We start from the raw sequence: 22,612 nt of genomic DNA, 5'->3' as shown, positions 1-22,612 counted from the left end.
TTTGGATGAAGAAAGTGGCGATAGCCTTCTAAGAAACACAAAACTCCAAAGAATGCTATTGTTTCCTTGTTCACTTGGGTTATCCCCTGTGTGAGCCAACCACTTACACTGAGAACGAAGCTCTAAGACATTAAAGGAACAAAAAGGGTCAGGAAGCCTAGAGTTCCTTTTCCTTTCGCTCTTCCTTACTCATCAGTAAGCCTAAGGGAGTCTCACTACAAAGTGCATGTGTCGAGAAGAGAAATAGAGACAGCTGAATCAGTTTTCTGCAGTGTTCGTACTGTCTTCCTAAGAGTTAAATACATGAGCTATGAAACCTAAACTGTGTAATTTCAGTGATTCCTCATACAAGCTAAAAGCTCTTGTATTTGCACCCAAAACTGGCTGTTTTGGATTCTTTTATGAGACCATTAGTCAGGTGGAGACACAAGAGGAGAGAGACAAAAGGCTCAAGACAAAACAAAGGTAATTATACTTACAGGTCCTAGAGACAGGAGGCACACAAGGCCCTATGAGAAAGATACCAGAGTGGTCAAGAGGCAGAAAACAGGAGTCGGGGCAGTTATGTGCGATGCCAGGAGTGGAGCTGGGGCTGGGAGCGGTGCACGCAGACCATGGTCTTTATTGGTGTTTCCTTGGAAAAGTCAAGACAGGGCAAGAGAACAACATAGGATAGAATAATTTGAATAAAAACAAAAAAAAAAAGAATAATTTGAATAATTTCTGTGGGCCTTAGACTACAGGGCTGGTCCCTAGTTTCCTGGGATGATAAAGTCAGAGGAATGAATATAGCCTACGAGGGATGCATGGGCAAGAAAGAGGAGGTAATTCCTTGCTGTCTTTAAGAATCGGCTAGCCCGGGATCCCTGGGTGGCGCAGCGGTTTGGCGCCTGCCTTTGGCCCAGGGCGCGATCCTGGAGACCCGGGATCGAATCCCACATCAGGCTCCCGGTGCATGGAGCCTGCTTCTGCCTGTGTCTCTGCCTCTCTCTCTCTCTGTGACTATCATAAATAAATTAAAAAAATAAAAAAAAGAATGTTTATATTAAAAAAAAAAAAAAAAAAAAAGAATCGGCTAGCCCAGGAAGGCATGCTCTCCCCAGTCAGACAGGATTTTTAAGATTTCAAAACATGATAAGGTATAGGAGGAAAAATACATACACACACACAGTGCAATTGGTGCTCTGATGTTTTAACATCATATTAAGGAAAGTTTGGGATGATAGTAGTGGAGGTTTTTAGACTGGGCATAAGTTGCCTTAAACAGCATAGAAAACATTTTATTTTGAGTAGAGAGGAAGAATAGAAGTCAAACTACAAGGAGACTGGTCCACAGGCTGGTCCATACTACATTTCCTATCTCCATGGCAGGAAAAATAGAGCTGAAATTTTGAGGACTTTAACAATATCTTGGTGGAATTGCAAAGTTTGTTAGAAATATGTTCAGTCAAGGTGGCAGGTCTGGCAGTTATGTTGTTGAAGGGTATGAAATATAAGTTAGTAAAATATATATTAAGACGAGTGGTTCTGTGTGTAACCAAGGAGAAACAGTGGTTTGGTGGTCATGGTCTGAGATGCAAGGTGGAAGATCATGGCAGAAAGCTGGAAGTGGATAGTAGGAGAAGGCAGTGGGAGGGTCAAGTGTTGACTAATATGGAGCAGGTGCCTCCTGGGGAAAACAATAATTTCCATTAATTCTTAGAATGGTACAGATAGTAGTAACTTCTACCAGATTCCTCATTAGGAATGGGAATGTAGGGATGTACATTTGAGAAGCAAGGAATATACAAGGATCATAAGCTCAGAAACAAAATAGAATCCCTAATGTCAAAAGAAGAAAAGCAAACATGCCTTGTGTCCAATTTCTGCCTAAGGAGAGGCAGACCTGGAACATGGTTTGGGTGAAGAGCTTAATATCCAGGGCAAAGTATCTGACACAGTGGCCAAAGTCCTCTCCAATGGCTAGTCTTGGGCAGAGACCATGTCATCTGAGGTGATATCATCTCCAGCAGTGAGCTCCTGGGTCAGGGACGTTGAACTGGGGTATTCTTATCAAGTGAGTACTTACTGGAATTGATGTGGGTCTCAGCATTTGCCATGTTTGGTCGAAACAAATGTTTACTGGAGTGTAAATGAGTGAAAGCACCCAGACCAGGAGTAATGAGATCAAGACTTAACAGAGTTTTGTGGGGCTTTTTTGTTTTTGTGGAAGTTGAGATTCAAATGGGTCCCATGTCAGATGGCAGGTGCCTGGCCCAGGGGACATTCTATGACTAATTGGTCCTAAAAGAGTATAAATTGGCTAGCCTAGGAGGGAGCAGTCTCTCCCCAGCCAGGAAGGCTTTTGAGATATCTAAACATCATAATACAAAGAACATTTTCCATATACATATTAAATCCCTTGACATTAAATCATATAAAAATGAAATAGCAGTGAACTTTATGCTCATAATTAATAACATGAACAAGTAAAAATCACCATGACAAGTCAAGAGAGATTACAGAAGAAAAGAGCTTTATATTTCCTGCTTTTTGAACAGTGAACCACTCATTTATTTTGCACTAGATTTAGCAAATTATGCAGCTGGCTCTGGCTTATACATTTCTGGTAGGAATGTAGATGGTATGACCATTTTGGAAAATAATTTGGTGACTTCTTGTAAAGTTAGCCATGCATTTACCACATGGTCTGGAAAGAAGCTAACTGAGCTAACTTGGTCATATTTGTACCCTTCTGAAGAAAAGTGAAAGAGATCTTATGATCAGCAGCCCTACCAGTAACACATAGAATGGAGGAAAACTAATTCCCCTAAAAGAATGGAGAAAGGGATGCTAAGCAAGCAAAAATAATGGAGGCAGAAAATGAATAAAGAGAGAAGCAAGAATATTCTATTACAGATGGGAGGGCTCCAATTTCAGGTTGCTGCTTTGATTCAATTCCTTCTTTGATTCAAGCCTATATTAAGACATTATCTAGGAAAATGGCTGGTTTCTGCAAATAAGTGCTTGTAAATTACACCTGAGGCAACCAAACAGATTAAATATATTGAAACACATATGGGCTACTGATCCCTAAGGAGCATATGTTTGCTTAAAAGTAGTGTAACTAAGAAGCAGGCTTCAGCTCAGATTCCTAAAATAGTAATTCATAATTCATATGAGGCCCATCAAGGGCCTGAAATTTTATGTTGCTACCCAGAAGTTTGGTTTCATACCTTGAAAGCCAGTTGACTGATACCCAGTGACCCAGCTGTGGGACCAATCTAGAAGCTTTGGGGACTGACTACTTACTACTGGGAGGACAAAGACAAGCTGCCTGTGAAGGTCTAGTAGTACTAGACCCCAGCATGGTGGAGGAAAGAATGCCATTCTGCCCTTATTCAGAAGGTATAGGTCTATCCTGTCATGGGTAGCAGTCTGGCCCAAACTGAAGAGCCTCCACTGTAAATCTGGAGAACCAAGGTCTGTTTTTGGCACCGCCATTGGCCTTTTGGTTGACTTGGGCAAATTATTCACTTCTCCATACTTTAGTTTCTTCCAAAATAAGCATAAGTTATTCTTAACCAACCTACTCTCTTTGTGTATAAAATGAGATAAGCAGGGATCCCTGGGTGGCGCAGCGGTTTGGCGCCTGCCTTTGGCCCAGGGCGCGATCCTGGAGATCCGGGATCCAATCCCACGTCAGGCTCCCGGTGCATGGAGCCTGCTTCTCCCTCTGCCTGTGTCTCTGCCTCTCTCTCTCTCACTGTGTGCCTATCATGAATAAATAAAAATTAAAAAAAAAATAAAATAAAATGAGATAAGCAGCACAAAATCTCTTTGGGCAAATGAAATTTCATTGAGAATTAAGACGACTGGGATCCCTGGGTGGCGCAGCGGTTTGGCGCCTGCCTTTGGCCCAGGGCGCGATCCTGGAGACCCGGGATCGAATCCCACGTCGGGCTACCGGTGCATGGAGCCTGCTTCTCCCTCTGCCTATGTCTCTGCCTCTCTCTCTCTCTCTCTGTGTGACTATCATAAATAAATAAAAATTAAAAAAAAAAAAAAAAAAAAAAAAGACGACTTGTTAGTTATTAGTAACACTAGAGAACGGAGCTGGCACCCTCCCCTTCCCTTCCAGATTATTGGCAATGGGAGAGGATCAAATAAGGATCATGTTTGGATTTGGAAAATGACCTTTCAATATTTTGCTATTCATGAAACAAGGATCAAAGAGTTTTGTGGCTATGCCAACTTCCTGAAAACCGAAGGACTGCTATGAATCCAGAAGAGGCATTAGTTGTTAAAACTCAGAGATGGAATAGTCTAACAGTGATACAAGGCAGCTTCTTATCTCTTGCCTCACAGCATCACTAAAACAAAACAAAAACAAAAACAGAAATGAAAACCTTTAATGGATTCCCCAAAGCACAGACTTTACAGAAAAGCTGAAGGAGAGAGAGAGTCAGTGAGCAAGAATAAAAACAGTCTGGTACATTCAGGAAGGAAAAATAGAGACATTATCACACTGGCAGATACTGAGAATAAATAATGAACAAAAGTACCTCAAGGCTTAGCCAAATGGATCACAAAGTGGATATGAGTCAGCAACACAAGTCCTTTTATTAGTAAAGGTCAAGACTGAATACAATGCTAATATTTTATGATGTTTATGAAGCACTTAGTATGTGCCATGGACATTTAGTATATACATGCTTTAATCCCACTGTGTAGGTGTGATGTTATTCAATTTCACGAATGAGGAAAATGATGATCAGAAAGTTAGCCTTCAGCCCAGGGCGTGATCCTGGAGAACCCAGATGGAGTCCCATGTCACGCTCCCAGCATGGAGCCTGCTTCTCCCTCTGCCTGTGTCCCTGCCTCTCTCTCTCTCTCTCTCTCTCTCTCATGAATAAATAAAATCTTAAAAAAGAAAGAAAGAAAGTTAAAGTACTTCCACAAGTTCCCGTAGCCCATATTGTGGCAAATCGGAGACCCACGCTGATATCTCTGGTCACCAAAGTCTGTGTTCCTAATCCCAATATTGTAAATCGACTCCAAAAGAGCTCCCTGCCCACAGAGAACATGGGTTGCAGTTCTGGGCTTTGGCAAAGGGGCTTGGCAAACCTGATTCAAAGGATAGCAGTGAAAGAAATAAGATTATTTAATCTGGAGAAAAGAAAGCTAAGATCTGAAGCAAGGTTAACTTATCTGATAGCAATTGGAATAAAGGAATGGAAAACCATACAGGTTTCCAGGAGTCAAAGTAAACCACGATCAAATCGTGATTGTTTCTAGAAATGAAGAGTGCTAAATATCTGTTGCAGTCATGAAGATGCACCCCTCAAGAGAACCTTGACAAGGGGAGCATAAGTGACTGAGCCTTCAGGTGTCACAGCTTTTGGGTCTGCCCTGGCACTCAGGCCCAGGACATGCTCCCCCAGGCTACCCCTACCAGTGACTGAGCCGGAGGAGGTACAAGAGCTGGGCCATTCCTCCCCAGTGAGGGACTCTTCTATCAGCCTTGACTTCCCACCTGACAGTCATACAACTCCACTGCAATCTGAAGCTTCTACCCAAGCTTCCTTCTACCCACCTCCTTTCTTAGGTAGCATACCTACATCCTAGCCTAAAAGTTCTCCTTACCTACTCCTGCTCCCTCCCCATTCTCCTTAACAGGTCTTTCCGCAGTAAATCCCTTGCATATAATCCCGTGTTGGTTTTCACTACTCAGAGACCCAAACTGATACAATATTGAGTGTGTAGTGAAAGACAAATAATACCTTTGTCTTTAAAAGCAGGTGTGGCAATTAGTGATTGAGAAATTTTAAGTAAGGCTCTCAGGGCCCATAGAGAATGTGCTTAGAAGATGGCCCATCTTCCCTTAGACCTGAAATTCTAGGAGTCTGTATTTGGGGCATAAATATAACAGGTTGAATGTTCTTAGCTTTTTAAATTAAAAAAAAATTCACCGCATTATTTAAGTAAGAATTATGACCTTAAGGTGTTATCTGAATGATAATGAGAAATGCCTGAAATGATACCTTCATTGCACCTGTCACCATCTGTGATTTGAACCTGCACTGCTCTAACAGATGCTTTTAAAATTATTGCAAAAGTGAATAGGAACCAATACTCATAAGTAACAGACAGCTGCAGATCTGAGGCTTGAGCCCTCACAAACCAGCTTTGGAACTCTACTAAAGCCCTGGAGCAGCATGACTCAGCTCAAACTTCCCCAAAGTCTTAGAGTCAGAGCCCACAGCTCAGCATTTGTCCTGACTAGGTTAGAAGAGGTCTTTCCCTATATTGAGTCATCAGCCTTATAAGACCAATAGACATATTTTGGCAGTGAATACATGGTGTCAGAGCTTTGAATAATTCTTCGTAATAAAGACATCTAAAAAATTACAAGGCTATTATTATGTCTTGCTTTAAAAAAATAATTCTTCGTAATAAAGACATCTAAAAAAATTACAAGGCTATTATTATGTCTTGCTTTAAAAAAAATTATTTATTTATTCATGAGAGGAACACAGAGAGGGGGGGTGGGGTAGCAGAGACAAAGGCAGAAGGAGAAGCAGGCTCCCCACAGGGAGCTGGATGCAGGACTCAATCCCAGGTTCCAGGATCACAACCTGACCCGAAGGCAGGGGCCCAAGCACTGAGCCACCCAGGCGTCTCTTATGTCTTGCTTCTAACCAACTGTGTGACCTTGAATTATTGAAGCTATCCAGATTCTCTCTCTCTCTCTCTCTCTCTCTCTCTCTCACACACACACACACACACACACACACACACGCACGCACACGCACGCATGCGCACATGCATGTATGTGCACACACACACTGCAAGTTAAGGGGGTCAGCATTTTAAGATCAGTGAAATTATAATCCTCACCCCCTATTAAGGGGTTAAAGTTATTCTTTGTTTCCCATGAGGACTGAACATTTAAGAAAATACCTTTTCATTGGGATATTGTACACTTCCTTTAGATGTATGTGGTAATTATCCCTCTCTGTATACTTAGTCAAGAAGGCTAAACCTCTGTTCTCACCTGAACAAACTGTTTAAAGAGCTTCATGATAATATTACATTGAATAAGGCATTTGCTATCATCAGCTCCAAAGACATAAACAACTCTATCAAACAGTCACACAAAATAAACATTTTAAGACTAAACCTAAAATCTTTTCTTTGCAAGAAAAAAAAATCTGAGTACAGTTTTGGGTGAGACACATTCAGAATTAAGCTATAAAAGGGCTAACCTGTTCTGCACTTGCAACCACCAAATTCCTCTCCCACTTGGCTATGTGGTTCTTCCCACAATCAAAATGACCAGCCTGTCTGCTTACTCTTTGGCTGCTTTACCCTTTGCCCCCTCCTGGTTGTTAGGGATGGGAGTCAGGAGAGCAGATGGAAGCTGGGAGAGACAAGAAAAGCAGAGTACACACAGCCAAAGCAACATTTTACCAAGCAGGGTGGCCCAAGGCAGAAATTCCATCCAGTTTAGCCACTGTGGTAAGTGAACAAAGCAGCAGCAACAGGCCAATGAGGAAAGGGCAATTTGAAATTTGAGAAAGGCATCCTAAGGGCACCTGGCTGGCCCAATTAGTAGACTTGTGACTCCTGATCTTGGGGTCATGCGTTCAAGCCCCACTTACATTAAAAAAAAGGTGGGGGGGGGGGAGAGGAAAAAAAAAGAAAGGCATCCTTTTTAGAGTCTCAAACACTACTATTTGAGATAAATTTTTAAAATATTTCTTCACTTTCATTTTTGTTCTGTTAACTTGCAGGAATATTAGGTTTTTCTGCTCTTGCCGGCACTTATATTTCAGAAACATTCTAGGTAAGGTAGATTTTATCTGGGCTGGCTTGGGAGCCTTTCCCCTCTTGCCTAGTCACAAACATGGCATTGTATCTATAGTAAATGTGTTCTGAGTTAAAAAAAAAAAAAAAATCTTACAAACAAGCTTTTAATGTAAAAGCTATTTGCAAACCAAGGCCTACCTATATATGGAACTTTTATTCATTTACTTATTAAATATAAACTGAGTGACCTACTATAGGTACCAGGCATCATGCCAGGTGCTGAGGATAACTTCAAGGAACTCTCAGTTCTTTGCAGAAGATATAGTGTAGCTGAAGGACATAATGGGGAGATGAGAAGGGCCACATCGTTACTTTCATGGGCTCTCAGCACTTTTGCCTTGCTGGGGTCTGGAAGTTTGGCACATGCCAGACAGAGGTGCCTATGTGACCAATCCCCAATAAAAACCTTGGGCACTGAGCCTGTAATGAGCTTTCCTAGTAGACAACACTTCCCTCATGTCCCATTTGGTGCTGGAAGAATCTAAGTGTGTCTTGTGTAACTCCCCTGGGATAGGACTCTGGAAGCTTGCCTGGTTTCCTCCAGACTTAATCCCATGTGCCTTTTCCCTTTGTCTCCTTTCCTTATAATAAATCTTAGCTGTGAGCTATAGGCTGAGTCCTGTGAGTCCTCACCAACCACTAACCTGGGGGTGGTCTTGGGATCTTCCAACACAGAGTTATCAGAAACACTGGGCACTTCAATGCTGGGACTCAGAACAGAATTAACCCCTCCCAAGCTACATGCTTGCGGTGGATGGGCATGTGACCTGAACCCACTGATCAGAATGGAATGGTCACTCTGCCTCATCCTACAGACAAAAATGAACATATCTCCTTCCTATTGTAAAGCACACTGAAATGCAGCAAAGGGACATGGGGGGATTAAAGAAAAGCTCCCAACTACAACATAAGCAAAATCTATTTAGCTAAGAATTAGAGATAGGAGTCTAAAAAAATGCTTAAAAAAAAATCCCTAAAGGTGTTATAAGGGCCAGGACTATTTCTGTTAGCAAATCAAGAATAAAAGATTTCTGGCATGTGATACAAAAACCCAAATGAAATTGTTAAGATGCTAATTAAAGTTTTAATTAGATAAAAAAGCCCCTAACCTGTTGTACAGAGACTTACGACTGTTCAACATTAGGGCAGTCCCCAACATCAAAATGCTAAGATCAAAGCTGGTCACTAACATTTCTTCCAACCTTTGAGCCCCTACCTACCACCTACTCCCACCCCTACCACCAATAGGGAAATTCTCCATGGAGGTCTTTCTGAAAGTGGCCCCAATTCAGGATCGGGGCCAGCCAAATTGGCTGACCAAATAACTTATTCTACATTCAGATAAGAGTGTCAACAAAGAGATGCTAACAAGACTCATTATTTCTATCATTCATCCTACTAAGCTTGTTCAGCAAGATGTGTGTACATTCCCTACCAGTAATGAACATAATCAAGGACACTTGCTTCCCCCTTTTTTGTTTGACCTTTATTCTACTTCACTCTATCAGGTAGGTAGAAGCTACATTTATCATTTATCCCATAAACTGGATGGTAAGGGGTCACAATTAAACCTGGTCAAATCCAAGCTAATGGAAGGATGGATACCATCCGGAGAAGCTGAACTCTTTTAAGAGTTGCTGAATAGTGTCACTTCACAATATAGAGGCTATATATAAATTTAGATTATTTCCCATGGCGGGGGAGAATGTGAAAACATTTCGCAATTGCACAGAAGACAGTTTGATTAAGTAGGGGTAGTTTTGCAGTGAGAAGAGTGTGTGTGTGTGTGTGTGTATATATATATACATATATATACACATATATGTATATATATATATACTGGGCAACGAAGAGCTTTCTTGGTCTTCAAATGAGACATTAATACAATAGAGGAAAAATACACCTAAAAGCTTTTTTTTCATTTTGGAGAAGATAAAGGATTGTATTAAAAAAAAAAAAAAAAAAAAAAGAGGAAAAGAAAAGTATAGGGGCCAACTCAAGGGTCTTCAGAGATTTAATGCTCAAAATAAAATAAAAACCTTGCTGAGAATAATTATTGCTCCCTAATTATCCTAAGGGCAGCTAGTCAAGGCCTAATACATCCATAGTAACTGAAAAGAACTCACAATCTGCCTGTAGAGATGGAGGAAACAATCACCACTGACACTTGCAGTCATGTCCTCTGGAACATGGGGCATTTGGCCTTCTCAGTGATGGATGGCTCTGGCTTGCTGGGAAATCATCTTCTGTCCTAACAGATAAACCAGCGCTCTGACTTCCAGTGTTATAAAGGATTGTGGAAGTGACCCCAAATGAGCTTACCGGCACTGCAAAGGGAATAATTACCCCCCCCCCCTTCACTTGGAGCACTATTTCTACGTAATTTCTTGCTCCTCTGACCAGACATTAGTCTGAAGATTAGAAATCCATTAGAACTTCTCATGTAGGAGTGATATTTGTGAAAATGCCTCAGACTCCGCTTACAAATTATGATCCTTAACACAGGTTCTTCAGATGCCTTATTCATCTCTGTTCTGGTTACATCCTTACAACACAGATTCTGCTTTATAACTTTCAGGAGCAGTCTGCTCATCATTTGTGAGACAGAAAGTATGTATTTGCATAGGAAGATTAGGGTAATCACAAAGACATGCCATCACAAAGTCACAAAACTAGAAAAACATCTTTAGGAAGGAGTAAATTAGACTGAAAACTTCCCAAAGCATTTCTGCTTTTCCAGAACACAGTTGAGTGGGAAAAGCACAAGCTCTGTAGGCAAATGGTCCCATGATTGACTCTAAACTCTGCTGCTTATTATGTTAAATGGCAGTAATACTTCAACAAGATCTTGGGAGGCTTAAATTATAAATTCATTTTAAATACTGAAAGGAAAATAACCTCAGAACGAATAAAAGATATTCAAGTACGGGCCAGTGCTAGGTGAAACTACACAAAACTGGGATACAAGAGGGAAAGCAGCTGGGAACCTGATGGTTTTGAAATAGAAGTTTGCAAGACAGCCACACAATAAAAACAAGCTCTAATGACATGACCTGGAACATAATATTCAAATGAAGAGTTTTAAGCCATTGTTCCTTTCTATATTGGAACCGTAAGGGGTACAATCATTGCTAAATAGAGGCTATAAATAAAGAGCCTTTGTATTTGTCATCAGCCTCATTTACTGGGAAATGAGTGAAAATATGATAGAATACATTTCTTTGTTCCCAACAAGGGTACCAATTTACAAAACATATTAAGCCTTCCCGCTGTTTTCAGGGAACTTTCCATATAGTATAGAATCTGGTATTATTTCAAATGCCTATTTGGGATCCCTGTACATGCCGGTGCTACCACATCTTACAAAGGACTAAATCAAACAAAGAAGCAATGTGCTTTTATTTTTCTTCTTTATCCCTACTTTTTTCATTTCCCCCTTTGTTCTTCTCTTGATCTTCCTAACTGACCAAACCAGGGGAGGTAGAACTTCCTGAAGAATATTCCATATGAGCAATAAATGCTGGATTTAGTCTCTTATACTGGGAACAAATGGTAACACTGAAATGAGTGCAATACACAAATAAGGCTATGTTCAAGATAAATGTCTCTTCTTCTATTCAGGTGATTCTCCATCTGTGAATATATCACTCTCCCACTTCTTCATACTGAACAAGAAACCAAATAATGTCCTTTTTTCCAACATTTTTACTTCCTTCTCTTTCCAGTTTCACTGCCATCACTCTAGGATAGAAAACAACTTAGGATGATGGTAACTGATAATTAAATGATCACAATAGTTCTTTTATTCGTTTCTTTTCACTCTCCTCAGCCCCCATTCCACTGAGTACTACACTGCACCAATTTTCCTGAAACATGAAAGATGATCTTATCATTCGCCACTAAAATTCATCAAGAGACATCTAAAACCTGTAAGGTAAAGTAAAATTTCTTAGTGGGGTATTGAAAGCCTTCAAATGTTCCAGTCCCATGTCCCATAACTGAACTATATAAACCATTTACTCCAAGTCATGACTCTTATTAAAACCTTTCACTCCAGGTGTTAAATGCACTCCCTAAAAATTTCTGTGTTGTATCTTACCTGGTGAATTGAATATAGTTACTCATCAGAAAGAAAAACTAAATCTTGAGATACATGTAAATCTTACAGAACCTGGTCTTGACATATTTGTTCTTGTGATTTTGCTCAAGCAGTATCACCACAGGAAAACTGTGTCATATTTTCATAAACACAAAAGTCATGTAATTCATTAATTCATTTTATCAACTGATTTTCAGTTTCTAAGAGCAAATATCCTCTTGCCTATGAAGATAGAGACTGTCCTCAATAAATCCTCAACACCTGTAACACTGCCTGGGCACCTTGTAGGTGCAAAAAAAAAAAAATTTATTTTTTAGTAAATAAACCACAGGGGACCAAAAGAAAAGAATAGTTCACATACAGCTTTGTTTTAATATTTATTGGTAGAAATAGATCTTCAATGCATACTTTTTGTGTTTATATAAATTCTACATTCTCTTAAGGGTTTTTTGTTTTGTGTTATTTGGAGTTTTTTCACCTCCAAGAGAACTTAACATATTATCTATGCATTTGAGATTCTTCATAGACATTTTTTTTTTAGATTTTAAAAGTAAATTTAAGAAACCATGCATATTGTATACCTTACTTAATATAATCCAAAGAATTGTCTGCACGTTCAAAAAATTCACAAAAAGGCTGAACTCAAGTTAAATAATCTATATGTACTAAAATGTCCACGTTCCGTTTCTGAGTAAAGAAATACTTGTTCAGTATTACATATTGCTTGCTGTCTAGTAAGATTGTCAGAGACGCTTCAGTAAATTATCTCTATTTTTAAATATCTTAATCTACTTCCTCCCAGAGATGATCCTGTAAATGTTAAACATTGTGCCATATGCAGTAATAACCCAAAAACTTAAATAAGAACCAAACTGGTAGTTTTTTAGATTGAATATTTTAACCTTAAAATTATATATCTATATATACATATATGGTATGTGGCATATTAAATTTAACATTTCAAGTAACTTAAATATATTTAGCAAACATTCAGCAAAACACTCTTTCGTGAAAAGATATTGTCCTTAGAACAAAAAGTGAAAGGCTTATTTAAACACCGATGTCTGGACATGGTACTAAGCCTATGGAACATGAAAGTCCAAGTAAAGTCTGCTGTGCTATTAAGAAAAGGAAGATTTATTTTTAACCGACTGACTTGTGCAGATACAAAAGTGCTTAGCATGACAAAATTACCAAAATAAAAACATTTTAAAGATTATTTGGTTCTAGCAATATTAACTATTCTGTACTTGTGGGTAATTTAACATTTGCCATTTTAAGTTTTATATAAATTTTCTTTTTAACAAGTTAAAAAAGCACACAAAAAATAGTTCAAACTATAATAATCTGTTCTTTTTCATCCTGGTTAAGCTCATCACAAATAATTCAACAAAAGAGCGCTTAAATACTCAGCTCTACTAAAGTGTAATATTTGAATAGACCCAACACCTCACCCATTGTTTGCTATGCTGGACCCTAAAACAGGCTGCCGACAGATGGGGCAAGTGCAATTCTCTGAGAGCCATCGGTCAATACAATGAATGTGAAATTCATGCATGCAAGGTAATTGCCTGAGCTTGTTTCCAGTTACATAGTCACTGATACAAACACTACAGATTTTACCTAGTTCACTATCAATACTGTTATGCTCATAGTTCCGGGTGGAAAGATTGTCAATCTGCTCTTTGGTTAAACCACGTATGTGATCATCATCATCACCTTCATTTAGTAAAAAGAAATGAGCAAGGCGAAGGATAGGTAGTGTTCCAGTTTCAACTAAGTTATTTGAATTTCGCAACTGCCTGCCACCTCTAGTATCACTGTTTCGGGCAGGAGGCTGGGTAGTCTCATTTTCACCATGCATTGCAGTGCTGTCTTCTTGTGCCCGCCTGTTTTGAGAGGTACCTTCACTGTGCTGGCTGATGTCATTAACTGCACCTATGTTACTCAGACCTGAGTGCCTCTCTGGAAAATGCTGACCGTGTCTCTGAATCTCTGACTCAGATTCGGCCTCCATTAAAGAACTCAATTCTCCAAAACCAGTCATGATCTGCCTTAAAATTGACCGAAGAGCCACTGATGACGGTTCAACAAGCTCATTCTCAGAAATCCTACGAAGAGGAACTGTGATAGTACTAACATAGGTTTGAATACCCGATCGCTCTAAACGAGAGATAGTTCGGCGAAAGCCCCCACTATTGCTTTCAATAGTGACTGTATTTTCTGCTAGCCCTACCCTAGATCGAGTTCTGCTTGCAATACTATCCCGATCTCTGTTTTCTCCAGGACGAATCCTTCTCACTTGGAGGTCCAGTGTGATTGTTGGATGTCGTCGTGCAGCAGTTGAGGATCTGCTGGATTCTTCTCCTTCTTCTACTGTTATTCTTGACACAAGTCTTGAGTTAGAGAATGGAGCATAGGCAGTACCTCTACGTTCCCTATCTTGCTCTAAAAAGACACGCGTTATACCTCTCCGCCTAACAGACCTTCTAATGTTTTGCTGTAAAGGTCTACTTTCCCTCTGTGAATTACGATAAACAGTGCCACTTTGTCTCTGAATTGGTGAACGGCTTCGACTACTGAAAGTAGACCGTAATCTTATTGGCTCTAATCTTTGGTTTGTATTTCTCACTGTAACATTAGTTCTAGCCCCATTTTCCCACACATGTGCTGCTCCAAACCGTTGCCCCTCCCTTTGCCTGAGTTCACTACCACCTGACTGGTTTGTGTGACCACTGAAATTGTGTGGACCACTAGTTCTAGTAATGCCAACTGCTCCCCCGATTCCATTTCTTAATCTTCCTAATGTTGAGAAAGATCCTTCTACTGAATTCTGCCCCCTTGAACCAAGCCTAGTCCTTGGGATGTTGGAACTACTATCACTGAAATTCACTGAGGTTTGGCTTCTTGTTCGCCTAGCCACAGGACTAGCCGATCTTTGTTGCCTACTTGTAGTATGATCCCTGCTAATATCTGAGAGTGGAATGCCTGTATGATCTTCACCATGAATTTCAATTCCTCTATTCTCATGATTTATGTGTATTTCCAGACTAAACCGAAACTCTCCACTGTTTGGGTTTGTTCGACTCACAGCTCTCCAAGTTTGGTTCCCATTTTGTCCACTTCGAGTTGCGTTTCCTGTGCGTCGAAAGGTGTTCAACCATTCTAGCAGAGAATCTTCATTTGAATTTTCTCTAGGGACTTCTGAGTCTGGAAAGCAAACCAAGTTAACTTAAGATCAATTCCAAAAATCTACGCTTGGACTTTTATTGAAAACTTACAAGATAAAATTTTTATCAAATTAAGTTATATTTAAGAGCATCTGTGCATTTTAATGAATGAAAAATGGGAAAAAACTGAACTTTCTAAAAGGTGTATACTGTAAGCATATTATAATACATTCCCATGTATTATAAAAATATACTCTTTGCAAAGCCATGGAGAAATCCTTACTCTTACTTTCTATATGCCTATTACTGGGAAAATATTAAGGCAAATGAGAAATAGATCCAATACTAAAATTATATATTTAAATTGCTTTACTTTAAAGTCAGTAAAATATAGTGGCAAAACTTATATATAATTCATCTTGAATTTGTGGAATCCTTCTAGTAAAAGTAACTCAGCATTTTTGCAATTACATATTTTTGTAACCTCAGGAATTTTATCCTATTTCTCAGGAACTGCCAAAAATGTTTATCTCAAGAAATATGGCTTTCTGAATACAATATTAGAACTACATAGGTCTTTATGTAAAGCTGGGAAACTTTAGGCATGTTATGTAATGACTGTATCCTTATCTGTAAACTGGAGATAATAAAAGCATAAACGTCAGAGTTATCATGAAAATAAGATACTGTATATAAAATGATTAACATCACCTGGCACATAGGAAGCATTTGATAAATGTTAGCCATTACACATAACATATTTTCTGTTCATTTAGAATGTAAGCTCCATGAAGATGAAGGGTTTTGTCTTGTTTTATTTACTGTTAAATCCCCAACTTCTACAACAGTATCTGGTAGAAATCAGACTCTCAATATTGTTGAATTAATCAATTTAGAAATAAATGTGCCCCTGATATACTTTTTTGACTATAATTCTGCCTCTATGGGAATTTTTAACCAGTGGATTATATATATAAAGGAAAAAACTCAACAAAAAGCATTCTAATGCACATGAACTATACAGACTTTAACCTCAACATTTATTCTACGCAAAAATGGCTGTTAAATGAGATTGCTTTGGTTTCACGTCATTACTGTAATCTTTTATAAAAAACTATTTTTTTTTTTTTAACATGTTAAAGCTATTAATCAGCTTCTGGTGTCAATAACATAAAGAGCAACTTTAACCATATCTAAAGATACAAGCTATTTTATGTATGGTTATGTACATTTTCCATTAAAACATAGTATAGTAAAAGGACCAGTTTTACCAGCTATAGCAATATAGTACAACTCTCATACCTACATATACAGAAAAAAAAAGAATTAATATCCAATTTCCATTTTAATTTGGAAAGAGACAGGAATAAAAGGCAGGTAAAAAGCATTCTAAAGGTTATTTCCTTCTTTAATTCCTAGAACATTGTGATGATATGTATATGTAAAAGAGTTCACTAATTATCTAACAAAACCTGTCCTGCCCTTCTCCCATTGTATGCATTATAATGGTCACATGGGCAGCTGGGCAGCTGGTGTGGCCATGTGACTAAACTCTCATCAGGGAAATGGGAGTGGAAGTGATATATCTCACTTTCGGGCTGGTGCCTGACTCTCCTTCTGCAACCTAGACCTGCCAGGTAGAATCTGTGTTGTGACTGAGCTTGGTCATGCAAACAATACTATGGAGCAGCAGTGTCCAGTGAAACTTTCTGTCGTAGTGGAGATGTTCTACATCTGTGCTAATATAGAAGTCACTAACCACATGCAGTGACTATTGAGCACTTGAATATGGCTAATATGAGTGAAGAAGTGAATTTTAAATGCTATTTAATTTTACTTAATTTAAGTTTAAATGGTCACCTGTGGCCAGTAGCTCTGCACTGGATGGCACATTTGTAGAACTACTCTGCTGGCTTCTGGAGTCAAGTTTGCCTATGTTCCCTGGACTATTAACATGAAAGAGAAATAAACTTCTATCTTATTAAACCATTGCATTTTTGAATTTTTAACAGTCTTTGCCCATCTAATACAATAATCTTGATATAATATGTGAAACACCAAAAAAAAAAAAAAAAAAGTGAAACTACCAATAATAAATACCTCTAGGGAAGGAAATGGAACTGGTAAAAGCTACATTAGATTGACTCTATTTTTAATTCTTCATACTTTTGTTTAGTTTGGGTTTTTTTTTTTTTTACACTTTATTTTTCGTAAGGACATCTATTATGACTTAGTGTTTGTTCAATAAAATGACAAACACAAAAACAGTAAAAACAGTAGACAGGTTTCCTCACTTAGTCTTTCTGGTATTGCTCTGTATAAATTTTCAGAAGCTAAGTTTAGTTCTACTACATTAAAATAAGTAGTGTGTACATTCTAAGATTAAAAAGAACTATGCTGGTAATTAACTTAATTGTATACTAAGAGCTCCCTAAAGGCCACCTGTGTGTAAAATATTTGTATTCAAACCCTGTCCTATATTGCCTAACTATGCTGTTTTGCATATTATGGGTAAATACTGAGTATCACATTAAAATTGGAAGACATGAAGAACAAACATACAAAAGATCCAGTAAGTTCATATCCACAATTGCTCCAATCAAACCTGCTTCTATTGGAAAGGGGTCCACAGTACCTCTGGTATTTGTCCCATTTCTCAAGTCAGGCTGATTTGCTAGTTGTTCCTTGACTCCATCTAACCGCTGTTGTAGTTCTTCTGACGTTATTTCTCCTAAAACAATAAAAAATTGCTCACTGAAAGTAACTATTGTAACCTATTGTTTTATGAGAATTCATGAAGGGTAAGACTAATCCTCAGCAATCTATTAGAAGACACTCTATTATTTTCATGTTCTATTAAACTGAAAACAGTTAAAAATATTTAAGTGATACAAGCATATATCATTTTGGTTGTGTTTCATTTATTGTTTTATTAAAATGAAAAAAAAAAGATTTAATTTGATTAATTTAAAAAGTCCTCTCAGCTGATACACTTAGGAATCTATAAGCTTGATTCATCGATTCTTGTCAGAGTTAAAAAGAAATTTAAAGGGAATATTTTGAGAAAAAACTTTGAATCTTTATTTGCTTGAATTTTACTTCAATAGTTCATTATATGGGTTATCAATATACAACGTGCAAATATGCAATTACAAATATATTCTCTGCAAACATACAAGTTTCAATTAGTTCATTTGTGAGATGAACTTATAAAAAATTCATGGAGCACATCTGACTCTTGGAGTGTTATTAATTCAGCTGAATAAGTTATAAAACCTCAAATGAGTTAGAATTCGGTTTTAAATATTTTATCTGTACAAGTATCACTTAAAAGAGAAAGAGGACCATATATGTAAATATTTGACACCATTATGTATAATAAGCTATTTGTTAGGTTGGCATTGTATGAGGCATTGTGCCTCATGTCTAAGATTCATACTTACTTATAAAATATAGAAGTAAGCCAGTGATGTTCTATTTTGTTAAACAGTCCTTAAATTAAAAAAATGGTGCATTATATTTTGGGAGAGGGAAGAAGGGGGAAAACTCTCCTTATTTTGAAACTCCTTTCTACAATGATAACAAAGGTGTCTCCTCTTTTACCCATTTCTTACCAGGGGTGCCTAAAAGATTGTGGTCTCTCATTAGCCTATAATCTTCATCATTGAGTTCATTAATAAACTGATAATAGGCTTCTTCTCTGTGGAGACGCTCTTGCTGCCATCTTCTCTCACCTTCACGATGATTATGGTCTTGAGATGAGGCTTCTTCACTACCATCATGCGATCTAGATCTAGACGGATTCATACTGAGATTCCTGGCTTTCTTTTCAAACAATATATATGAGATTCAAACTGTTAGTCAGGGACTACACATGGCTTCATATTTTTAACTTACATCTATTTTCATTTTTAAATTTCATCCTCTACCCATATATCTCATATGCCAAACCTTGCAGTGAAGAATACATGTAAAATGAAAAACAGCTTCTGGGCAATAGAATTCAACTGGACCTACTTCTTTGCTCAAAGCCATTGTTTAAGTCAGACTTGATCTATTTTATCACTCATTTCTAATATCTGAAGACCAAAGTGATTATCCTTTTTTTTTTTTTTTTTTTTTTTTTACCTCTTTCACTCTGGTAAAGTTGATCTAAAAGCCCTCACATTGATGTTTCAAATATCTGGGTACTTCATGTTAGCATACAAATTTTAAGCTGAATTATACACTTTAAGCCTAATTTTAAATTATCCTCTTTACTCCGTAAGCAAAGAGCTATTGGGAGGCTATCATCTACATTTATTTCCAGCAAAGGTATTCTTCCTAAAACAAAACTCATGTTTGTAATATTATACTCCACTGTACTTTGTTGAGGTAAAAATAATTTAGCCTACTGTATCTACTGAACAGATTGGGAGTTGGTCTCTTACACCTAACAGGACACAGTACTCAATGCATGGCTCTGAGGGCTGGAAATGTACAGCAGAGCACTCTGTGTCTCCCCACAGCAAATCTCATCCCTGGGCCTCGAATTGTTAGTCCCAGAGGTTTTTGAGGGCCCATGAAACTTCCTGCCCTTGCCTAGGCAAACCTTGTATTTGGATTATACTTCAATGCCACTCCTTAGGGGCTTAAACTATAAAGAAACTGATGGGGAAAATTATATTTGTTTCATAAATACTTTAGAATTTCTTAAACATGTGTATTTAGTGAGTCAACAGTTCTCACCTGGTAACGCACAGCAAACTTACTTGAGGGAATTTTTGAAAATACAGATGCCCAGATCTCATCTCTAACCCTAAATCAGAATTTTCCAAGCTAGGGCCCAGGTCTACCTGTAAGAGCTAATTTGAGTTTTCTGTGGATGAAACAATCTATTCCTTGACAATGTCTGGATGTTAATAAAGGGTATGTGTAATATGGCACACGACTTAATCGAGGCTGGAGAATCAAATAGCTAAGTGGCCAGTGAAGCAATTGTTGCAGCTCTGACTCACTGCTGAAGCAAATCACTTTACATATAAAGTAAATTGGTCTACACGTCTAAACTACACCTGAGTAAGCAACTCTCCAACTTCACTTACGTTCTAACATTTGATTACAAATTCAAGGATTTTATTACATGATTTATATACAAATACTAGGACTTATTGAATGATTTTATTACGTGATTATTATATATTTTTAAAGGAAAGATCTAGTGGCACTACCCCATCGTTTAACGCCAATTAACATGTTTTAAAACTCAAGATTTCTTTCCATTTTCAGAACAAACAAGATTAGGCCATCACGAGCAAAGACCACACTCGACAGGAACAGCAGTAATAGGATTTTTGTACTCAACAACCCAAACATTTGAAACCTGTTCTAAAATCAAGCTGGCCGAATATTATTCAAAACTTTAAGAGCTGCTCCTCGAAATGGTAATTTTCTTGCACGATGAACCACAACGAAAGAAAAGGAATACCTTATTTTCCTTTCGACATGCTTTTAATATATGGCATGGTATCCGTCCTTCAATTGTTTGTGCTTTTTTTGAGAGCTGCCCATCTGAAGCAATAAGAGAGAACTGAATTATTCGAGAATTGTGGTCTCTCTGAAGGACAGGAATGGCTAGCAAAGTCAAAGCTCTGCTGCAAAGTCAAAGCAAAATCTTCAGCGGATTGAGAGACACTCACCTAGAAAATTAGATCCCCAAACAATTAGGTCATCCGCACCTCCCACAAGGCCCCCTTCTCCCACAACGGAAACTAGGCCTTCCCTCCTGCGAGTCACAGCTCCCGGACCGCGGCCGCCGCCGCCGCCGCCGCGCCAGGGCCTGCCTGCCTTCCTAGCCTGCTCCCATTCAGACGTTACCAGGCTTAGGGGTCTCCAGCTTCCTCCTGAACCTTCACTTTCTCGCCACCCCCGCCCTCCGTCCCGCTACTGGTTCCTTCCCCGGCCGTTGCGACGGAAGCTCGCGCCAGTGCACGGTTCGCACTACAATAAACAAACCGGGCTCCGGGGCCCAACCAACCTCTTCCCAACCGAGCCTCAAGTAACGCTTCCCTTAGCGACCTGGATGCCCACAGGGAGCAGGTGACGGACGGCGCAGCTGAGCCAATCAGCGGTGCGGGGAGCGCATGAAGGGCGCAGCTAACCAATCGGAAGAGAGACGGGGGGGTCGAGCGGGGCGTGCTTTCCTCGGCGTCTCCCGGAAGTAGTGGCCGGGCCCCGAGCCTCTCCCCGCCCCCCACCCCCCGCCCCCCGCCCCCCGCCCCAGCCCACCTCGTCCGGCGCCGGGCGGTCTTGCTCCGGCCCACAGGAGAGTCGGCGGCGGGCGGCACTCCGCCGGGGGTCCTGGGAGGCTGTGACCGAGAGGCCAGAGGGGCGCGCCGCCGGAGGCCGCTGCGCCCCGTAATCGTCTACTGAAAGGAGAAGCCGGAAGTCCGTGTGGCAACTGGGGGTCGTCCAGCTGGCGGGGCGGCTCCGGAGGAAGGACGCGGGCCCCAGCCCTTCTGCCCCCGCCGCCAGGGCCCCCCTCGGACCAGCAGAGACGCTGCACCGCCGGCTGGGCGCTCGCCGGTGCTACTGAAAATTGCGTCCGGCGGGGTGTAGGACGCTGGCGTTCCGCGTTCCGTCCGGTCAGTGCTCGAGGCCCGGCGGGTGGTCCCAGGGCCTCGTGGAGAGCCAAATGCCGGGCGGCTCAGCGCTCCTGCAGCTGCTTTCCACCCTTGGGAAGGCATAGCTCCTACCCTGCGCTATGTTGTGGCCAGTTTGTCGAGCCTGGCTACGGAGTGCCCCCCCAGCCATCTGTTCCACCTCCCTCCTGCCCGGGTACCACGTAACTCATCAGCCAGGCTCTTCTCTTGATTGCTCACGGGCACCTGGAAACTGCAAATCCCAGCCATTCCAGAGTGCTTTTGTGTTTCTTCACTTTCCCGCTAGGAATGCACTTGGAAACTCCTCGCGTTCATGGCCCTCGTTTTATTTGCTTAGATATGCCACTTAACCAAACTCACTTCACCATTAAGGAAGCCCTTGAGAAGGACTGCCCGGCCTGGTGCACGCTCCTTTCCTGACAGCCCTACCATCCAGAGGCTTGATGTGTGCGCAGAGCGAGCGCACGCTACTGTTGTTCGTCATTCACTCGTTCATTAACCCGTTCATTCATTTCTGTCTTAACTTTTGAGGAGCTAGTCTATCCCCACCATTATGCTGAACGGCTGGACAAATGATGTAGTCTTTTTTCTTTTTTTAAGATTTTATTCATTCATAAGATACACAGAGAGAGGCAGAGACACAGGCAGAGGGAGAAGCAGGCTCCCTATAGAGAGCCCCACGCAGGACTCCATCCCAGGACCCTGGGATCACGACCTGAGCAGAAGGCAGACGTCTACTCAACCACTGAGCCACCAGGTTGCCCCAGATGATGTAGTCTTAAGCATGGATGAACTATGGCTTTAGTAGGGATATATAGACAAATTTTTTAAAAAAATCATATCATTATAGA

At 40.0% G+C, this 22,612-nt stretch overlaps 1 protein-coding gene across 24 annotated transcripts in view; it reads right to left on the bottom strand.

Moving 5' to 3' along the window:
* Window positions 1–21,692, bottom strand: part of RNF6 (ring finger protein 6) — a 34,755-nt gene extending 13,063 nt beyond the window's left edge. For 14 of the 24 annotated variants that reach the window (XR_013362903.1, XR_013362906.1, XR_013362910.1 and 11 more), the window contains exons 1-5: window positions 21,388–21,691; window positions 20,588–20,670; window positions 18,735–18,945; window positions 17,756–17,851; window positions 15,042–15,160 (exon numbers count right to left, since the gene is read on the bottom strand). Coding sequence is in view for 9 of the 24 variants with exons in the window: in XM_077868338.1 (XP_077724464.1) it covers window positions 13,401–15,160; window positions 17,756–17,851; window positions 18,735–18,927 (2,049 nt within the window). In the remaining 15 variants the exon portion in view is untranslated. The other 10 variants (XR_013362911.1, XM_077868347.1, XM_077868338.1 and 7 more) reach the window with 10 other exon arrangements.
* Window positions 21,693–22,612: the final 920 nt, after the last annotated feature.

Source organism: Canis aureus, chromosome 24 (assembly GCF_053574225.1).
Source record: "Canis aureus isolate CA01 chromosome 24, VMU_Caureus_v.1.0, whole genome shotgun sequence".
In the NCBI taxonomy this organism is placed as follows: domain Eukaryota; kingdom Metazoa; phylum Chordata; class Mammalia; order Carnivora; family Canidae; genus Canis; species Canis aureus.
The sequence above is the reverse complement of the archived record's forward strand: the minus strand, read 5'-3'. Positions and strand labels throughout refer to the sequence as shown.